This window comes from Oryza sativa, chromosome 8, assembly GCF_034140825.1.
Source record: "Oryza sativa Japonica Group chromosome 8, ASM3414082v1".
In the NCBI taxonomy this organism is placed as follows: Eukaryota; Viridiplantae; Streptophyta; class Magnoliopsida; order Poales; family Poaceae; genus Oryza; species Oryza sativa.
In genome coordinates this window covers 18,206,065-18,214,259 of record NC_089042.1, presented here as the reverse complement: position 1 = coordinate 18,214,259, position 8,195 = coordinate 18,206,065, and the positions used below count along the sequence as shown (strand labels likewise).

The following is an 8,195-nucleotide window of genomic DNA, read 5'->3' as shown; positions in this document are numbered from 1 at the left end:
TGTGTGCAAGCTAGCCGTTAGTCTTAGGGACGAACGAGTGATTTCCAAGAGGCGAGCCTCTGCCCCCGGCCGAACTCACAAAAGGGGGCTCTTACGACTCCCCGCTATCGAGGATCTTCCCTCGACAGCTGGCGCGCCAGGTAGGGGGCAGTTGCGCGTTTCGAGAAGAAATCGCTTTCTTCCGTCCCAAGTTTCTCCAGGCCTTAGCCGATGATGGACGAGGTCCTGGAGGTAGAGGAGGAGGCAGTGGCGTTTACCCCCACCCCGTCCGGGAGTGGGGATTCCGGAGAAAGCCGTGATCCTCGTCACCATCGCCACGGTTCTCCAACTCCTCCCCGCCGCGAACCCTCGCGGAGGGAGGATCCCACCCATTCGGGTGGTTCGGCTCTCTCTCCACCCCCTGGCGGAGGGAGGCCGCGATGCGTCGGGGCACGCCGCCGTCTCGATTATGGAGACGGCGGTTCGCCCCAAGGAGCGCTTCAGGCGGCGAGTGCCCTTCTGCGGCATCCCCCGGTAAACCCGGAGTCGGAGACCCCCGTTCAGCACTGGCTGGACGACGTGGCCAACTTGGTCACTACTGCCCAGCGGCAGTTGGCCACGGGCGGCCGATCCACCGCCACTGGTACGTCGCGTACCTCGGTTACCCTCTCCTCGTCGGCAAGGAGAAGGGCCCACCGATCGGCCACGATCTCAAGGCGGTCCACAGTTCCAACATCGTCGGGGGCCTCGGGAAGCCGGAGGCATCATGACGGCCTCTACGGGGCGCAGGACGCTCGAATCAACATTGAGCGACGCCGGGACGAGCGCCGAGCTGCCCGCATGGGGGAAGGCGCCTTCTCATTTAGAGTGCCACGCTCCCCTTCACGAGGCGGCCCTCCCCCTACGCTCACCCCTGGGGGGACAGGTTGTAGGGCCTTTGTGGCGAGTCTCCGGAATGTCCGGTGGCCCCGAAGTTTCGCCCCAACCTTACGGAGAAGTATGATGGTAGCATCAATCCCTCCGAGTTCCTCCAGATCTACACCACGATTATCGTGGCTGCAGGGGGTGATGACCGGGTCATGGCGAATTACTTTCCCATGACCCTCAAGGGTCAGGCGCGTGGTTGGTTGATGACCCAGCCCCCCGACTCCATTCACTCCTGGGAGGATCTGTGCCAGCAGTTCATTACGAACTTCCAGGGCACATATCCCCGTCCGGGGGAAGAGACGGACCTACACGCTGTACAACGGAAGGACGACGAGTCCCTCCGTTCGTACATACAGCGCTTCTGTCAGGTCCGCAACACTATTCCGTGCATTCCAGCTCACGCGGTTGTATATGCATTCCGGAACGGCGTGCGGCATAATTGCATGCTGGAGAAGATAGCCTCCAAGGAGCCCAAGACCACCGCCGAGCTCTTCGAGCTGGCGGACAAGGTGGCCCAAAAGGAGGAGGCGTGGGCTTGGAACTCTCCCAGCACCGGTGCGGCGGCCGCGGCTACCCCCGAGTCTGCCCCCGCTCCAAGCGGCGAGATAGGAGAGGCAAAAGGAAACCAGCCTGCTTCGATGACGAGGGCCATGTCCTTGCGGCAGATGGGCCCGCATGGGCCCCGTGCAAAGGAAAGGCCACCGGCGATAAGCCAAGCCCCACTGTTCCCTCCGGCGAGGGCCGGTCGGCGGACAAGTGGTGCTCGGTCCACAACACTTACCGCCATAGTCTCGCCGACTGCCGCTCGGTCAAGAATTTGGCCAAGCGGTTCTGAAAGGCCGATGAGGAGAAGCAGCAGGGTCGACGGGAGGGCAAAGCTCCCGCGACCTCAACCGGTGACCGGCGAGAGGAGGCCAAGAACAATGCCCCCGCCGATGATGGCGGAGACAGTGAGGATCTGGACTTCCAGATACCTCAGGGGACCGTCGTCACGCTCGACGGGAGGGGAGGGGGGCTTGCGCTCACACCTTTTGCCAAGGCTTCAAGGCCATGAGGCGAGAGCTTCTGGCCGCCGTTCCCATGCACGAAGCGGTCCGGAAGGCGCGTTGGTCAGAGGTGAAGCTCACGTTCGACCAGAGCGACCATTCGACGGTGCTCGCTCGGGGAGGGAAGTTGGCCCTGGTGGTCTCCCCGACTATCCACAATGTCAAGATGAAGCGTGTGCTGGTGGATGGGGGGGCCAGTCTGAGCATCATCTCCCCGGCTGCCTTTGACGCGCTCAAGGCCCCGGGGATGAAGCTCCAGCCGTCGCTCCCTATCATTGGCGTTACTCCGGGGCACACGTGGCCGCTTGGCCACGTAGAGCTCCCGATAACCTTCGGCGACTCCAAAAACTTCCGCACCGAGCGGATCGACTTCGATGTGGCGGATCTCAATCTGCCCTACAACGCAGTTCTAGGCAGAGCCGCGTTGGTGAAGTTCATGGTCGCCACTCACTACGCCTACCTCCAGATGAAGATGCCGGGCCCTGCTGGCCCCATCACCGTCTTTGGTGAAGTCAAGGTCGCCCTCACCTGCGCGGAGCAGCGCGCAGACAACCTAGTGGTGGCCACGGAGCCACAGGCCCCAGAGGCCTCTGCGTCCCACACCTCCAAGAAGCGCCTCACCTCGGCTGACGAGGTGCCCGTCAAGGAGATCCCCCTTGGCGACGATCCGTCCAAGACCGCCAAGATTGGCGGAACTTTGGACGCCAAATAGGAAAGCGCGCTCATCTCCTTCCTGCGGGCGAATTCTGACGTCTTCGCATGGAAGCCGTCGGATATGCCCGGGGTCCCTAGGGAGGTGATCGAGCACCGCCTTGCCATGCGACCGGATGCGCGACCTGTCCGGCAGAAAGTGCGGCGTCAAGCCCCGGAGCGGCATGCCTTCATCAGGGAGGATGTTGCGCGGCTCCTGGAGGCTGATTTCATCCGCGAAGTGATCCATCCGGAGTGGCTGGCAAACCCGGTGGTTGTCCCGAAGGCCAACGGCAAGCTACGGATGTGCATCGACTACACAGACCTCAACAAGGCATGCCCTAAAGATCCCTTCCCTCTGCCACGCATAGATCAGATAGTCGACTCCACTGCGGGGTGCGACCTTTTATGTTTTCTAGATGCATACTCTGGGTACCATCAGATTCGCATGGCTAGGGAAGATGAGGAAAAAACCGCCTTTATTACTCCTGTGGGCACCTTTTGTTTTACAACTATGCCTTTTGGATTGAAGAATGCAGGCCCTACTTTTCAGCGCATGACTCGTATTACTTTAAGTAATCAGGTTGGGCGCAATGTAGAGGCGTTTGTCGATGACCTGGTGGTAAAGACGCGCCACCAGGACACGTTGCTACAGGACCTGGCCGAAACTTTCGATAGTCTTAGGTCCACGCGCGTAAAGCTGAACCCCGATAAGTGTGTGTTCGGCGTGCCGGCGGGCAAGCTTCTCGGTTTTCTAGTCTCTTCCCGGGGCATAGAAGCAAATCCTGAGAAAATACGTGTGATAGAGAGGATGTGCCCCCCCAGCAAGCTTAGGGATGTGCAGTGCGTCACTGGATGCATGGCCGCCCTGAGTCGATTTATATCGAGGCTGGGTGAGAGGGCGCTACCCCTATTCAAGCTCCTCAAGAGCTCTGGGCCGTTTATATGGACGGAGGAAGCTGAGCAAGCTCTCAATCAGCTGAAAGCTTACCTCACTTCCCCCCTGGTCTTGGTAGCCCCGGGGCCGGAGGAACCATTGCTACTCTACTTGGCCGCGACCCCTCATGTGGTGAGTGCCGCCCTAATAGTTGAGCGTGAGGAAGGCGAACGGGAGGCCCCTCCGGCTCGCAACGGCCCCTCGTCCCCCGAAGGCCTAGCGCCCAAAGCTCCCAGCCCCCGGGAGGACCCCGAGGCCCCCGAGGGAGGAGGGGAGGCTTTGGCAGGTGGCCCCGAGCCTTATGATCCTGAGGCAATCCGGGATCCCCCCGGGACCTCCGAACAGGCGCGCCCCGGATCATCTACCCCTGACAACACGAACCGGCCCCGCCGAAAGGTGCAGCGGCCCGTCTACTTTGTCAGCGAGGCACTTCGAGATGCGAAAACCCGGTATCCGCAGGCCCAGAAAATGCTTTATGCCGTTTTGATGGCCTCAAGGAAGTTGCGTCACTACTTCCAAGCGCATCAGGTTTCCGTAGTGACGTCGTACCCTCTCGGCCAAATTTTGCACAACCGAGAGGGTACTGGACGGGTGGTAAAATGGGCCATCGAGCTGGCTGAGTTCGATCTGCACTTCGAACCGCGGCACGCGATCAAAAGTCAAGTCCTGGCTGACTTCATCGCGGAATGGACCCCAGTGGATGAACCTGTTCCATCCGATGTCCCTTTCCCCCCTAGAGAGGAAGAGGATCCAAACGCCGACATTCGCGGCGGGCACTGGATTATGCATTTCGATGGCTCCCTCAACCTTCAGGTGCAGGTGCCAGAGTCACACTGACCTCGCCAAGCGGAGACGTCCTCAAATACGTCGTTCGACTCGACTTCCGAGCCACGAACAACATGGCAGAATATGAAGGGCTCCTCGCGGGATTGAGGGCGGCAGCCAGAATGGGCATCCGCCATCTCCTGGTCCTAGGTGACTCCCAGCTGGTCGTAAATCAAGTATCCAAAGAGTATCAGTGCACCGACCCGCAAATGGAAGCATATGTCTACGAAGTACGGCGCATGGAACGCCACTTCGACGGACTTGAGCTCCAGCACGTGCCCCGACGCGGCAACACAGTTGCTGACGAGTTGTTGCGTGTTGCGTCGGCACGAGCCCCACTCCCCCCAGGGACTTTCGAAGAAAGGCTCGCGCAACCATCGGCGCGACCGAACCCTTTGAGGGACCCCAACAACACGCCCTCCAACCCTCGTATGGATGACCGACATCCGGGGTATCTCGACGGCAATACTCTTCCTAAGGATCGCGCAGAAGCTGAAAAGGTCGCGCGCATCTCCAAACGGTACGTCCTCATAGAAGGGACCCTCTACCGGCGTGCCGCCAACGGGATACTCTTGAAGTGTATTTCTCGAGAGCAGGGCATCGAGCTCATAGCCGACGCCCATCAGGGTGAGTGCGGGGCCCATTCGTCCTCAGAAACTTTGGTCGGAAAAGCCTTCCGGCAAGGTTTTTATTGGCCGGCTGCATTACAAGATGCCCAAGAATGGGTCCAGCGGTGCAAGGCATGCCAGTTCCACGCCAAGCAGACCCACCAGCCGGCCCAAGCCTTGCAGGTCATCCCACTCTCTTGGCCTTTCGCAGTCTGGGGGCTAGACATCCTTGGACCATTCAAGGCAGCTCGAGGCGGGTATCTGCACTTGTACGTTGCCATCGACACATTCACCAAGTGGCCCGAGGCCTACCCGGTCGTCAAAATCGACAAGCATTCTGCCCTCAAGTTCATCAGAGGCATTACGTCTCGATTCGGATTGCCCAACCGTATCATTACAGACAACGGCACCCAGTTCACCAGTGAGCTATTTGGCGATTACTGTGATGACATGGGCATCAAATTGTGCTTTGCCTCACCCGCCCACCCCCAGAGCAATGGCCAAGTCGAGCGAGCCAACGCCGAAATCCTCAAAGGACTCAAGACCAAGACATACAACGTCCTGAAGAAGCACGGGGATTCATGGCTCGAGGAGTTGCCCACCGTGTTGTGGGCAAATCGGACTACCCCAAGCCGCGCCACGGGGGAAACACCATTTTTTCTGATGTACGGCGCTGAAGCGGTCCTACCCTCCGAGCTTTCCCTGGGGTCGCCTTGCGTCACACTGTATAACGAGGCCAACATGGACGACCTTCACCGCGACGATCTCGATTATCTTGAAGAACGGAGAAGGTGAGCGGCCCTGTGTGCCGCGCGCTACCAACAAAGCTTGCGACGCTACCATCAACGTCACGTCCGGGCCCGATCACTACAAGTTGGCGACCTCGTCCTATGCCGCGTTCAGTCGCGCCTAGGGCTGAGCAAGCTCTCACCAATGTGGGAAGGGCCATACAAAGTGATCGGAGTACCCCGGCCAGGCTTCATTCGGTTAACCACGGAGGACGGCATAGAGCTGCCCAACCCCTGGAATATCGAGCACCTCCATCGTTTCTATCCATAACATCGAGATTTTTTGCTTTCCTGGAGCTCGGGCCAGCCCCCGCACAACCCCTCGGTTTGTGCGGGCCTGGCCGGGGGCTACCACTGTGCATCCTTTTTCCTTTTACAAGCAATGAATTTTTCTACTTTTTCATGAAGACCGTTTTCTCCCCTTCCTCTGGCTTGTCCTGGTTTAAGGGATAATCCGAGTTTGCTCTAAACCCTAAGTGCCGTAAGGCGGCCTGAAAACCGCCGAAAGGGAGCACGAACGCGGGCCGCGCCCCGGGTTGTGTCGAACCCCGGGGGATCGGAAGGGCCTACACACGGTCGTCCCCGACCCCCGGTCGTCGCAGCCTCGGTCTGGCCAGTCCCGCTGGGCGGCTCCCTCGGGGCGATGGTCTTGCCTATCACCACTTAGGTACCATGGACCGAGCGCGGATTTACCTTTTCGCTAGAACAAGCTCGAGGGGTGGATGGGGTCAAAACGACATATCAATCACAGGCAGTCTAATTATCCCCTTTTGCCCTGGTTTTTTCTTCTCTCTATGTCACAGGCACCCAATGGAAAAAGCAAAAGAGTAAAAGGGGTTAAGGAAGTTTCAGTTGTAGAACAAGACAGGATGGCACAATGGCCTAAATACAAGAAGTGCCTGCTATGGGCACACGACAAAAGGGAATTAAAAGCGCGAGTAGTCACGGAGTGCCCGGCCCCCCGAGGCCAGCGCCACTGACGATGTCGTCCTAGTCATCGTCGCCGTCATCACCTCCACTTCCGCTTTCTTCGTCCGAGGTGAGCCCAAAGGTGAACCGGGGGGCCGACCCCTCGAAGTTCGAGACAATCGCGTCGGCCGCCTCCCGGACTTGCTCCCGGGCCCTTGCCTCGGTCCTCGGGGGAAAATCTTCGAGCGCGCACCATGGCATGATGACCTCGAGGACCTCGATCCGCCAACGGATCGTGGCTTCAAACTCCTGTGCGGAGCGGGCACAATCATCCAAGGCCCTGCGTTCAGCCTCGAGTGCCACTGTCCGGGCCCGCAGCGAGGCGTCGGCCTCCGATGCCCGCCGCTCGTGGGCAGCGGCTGCGTCGAGGATGCCGCGCGCGTCCCTGATCCTCTTTGCCAAGTCCTCGGCGTGGGCCTCATACTGAAGGCGGATGTCGCCTAGTGCTTCATCCAGGGCACTCGAGGCGATTAGCGCCGCCTGCCGCTCCTCCTCCGTCTCTCGTATAACGGAATCCAGCGCCTCCTTGCACGCCTGGATTTCGGCTAGTTGGGTTTGGCGCATTTTGCGCCCCACCCTCACCATGTCGTCCACGGCGCGACGCCCCTCATCGACTCGCGCGCGGTCCGCAGCGAGCTGTGCCCACTCTGCATCCAGGGCCGTTCGCTCTTCCGCCCGGGCTTGAACTTGGGCGTTGAGCCCCTCTTGTACAGTGGAGTCGGCGGCGGCGAGCACCTGCAGAAGTGGCTCCATACTCTCCGCAGTCGGGGAAGAAAAGGCCGCGGTCCGCCCCCGGGGCGACGGGGTACTGCTAGATCCCCCGCGAGACTGGGGGCTGCTCTCGGCTCCCCTTCTACGAGACCAGCCCCGAGGGCGCCCCAAGCGCAAGGGGGAGCGGCTGTCCCTCTCGCCCCCCGCTTGGGGTCCTCGAGTGGATTCAGCCTGGGCCTCGGGCTCGGGGCCGCCCCCAGCCTCGGCCTCGACCTCGGGCTCGGGACCGCCCTCAGCCTTGACCTCAACCTCGGGCTCAGGACCACCTCCGGTTTCGGCTCCCGAGCTACGACCTCCCTCACCCCCCGATCCTGGGTGGCGCTCCGCATGGACCCTGGTCTTAGAGCCGCCCTCGGGAGGGACGTCGCCGCCACCGTCGTCCCCGGCAGGTCGAGTACGTGTCCGGTATGTGTCCGGTATGTGTCCTTTGGGTCCCACCGCGAGGCTACAAAGACCCCGCAGCCTTGGATTGGCCAGGCCCGGACCGCTCCGACCGTTTCGATTTCGTCCCCCGCGAGGGGTCCGACCCTGAGACTCCCTGAGAAGGAATCTCGCTACAAGAGAACCCAGATCATGTTAACGAAAGAAAAAGAAAAAAGAAAGAACAAGAGGACGGGCTGGGTAAGAGCACCGAAGTGAGCGCCAGCAATCGTAC

General features: G+C 60.5%; 1 protein-coding gene across 1 annotated transcript; it reads left to right on the top strand.

The window, feature by feature from the left end:
* Positions 1–1,058: 1,058 nt before the first annotated feature.
* On the top strand, positions 1,059–1,960 carry LOC136351583 (uncharacterized). Its single transcript, XM_066303762.1, has 2 exons — positions 1,059–1,520; positions 1,745–1,960. Exons 1-2 carry the CDS (start codon positions 1,059–1,061, stop codon positions 1,958–1,960), a joined length of 678 nt encoding a protein of 225 aa, XP_066159859.1.
* Positions 1,961–8,195: the final 6,235 nt, after the last annotated feature.

Excerpts from the sequence above, each read along its gene's own strand:
- LOC136351583 (XM_066303762.1), top strand. The coding sequence starts at position 1,059 with ATGGCGAATTACTTTCCCATGACCCTCAAGGGTCAGGCGCGTGGTTGG. Across the intron at positions 1,521-1,744 it reads CAAGCGGCGAGATAGGAGAG|GCCGATGAGGAGAAGCAGCA; the intron begins GCAAAAGGAAAC and ends CGGTTCTGAAAG.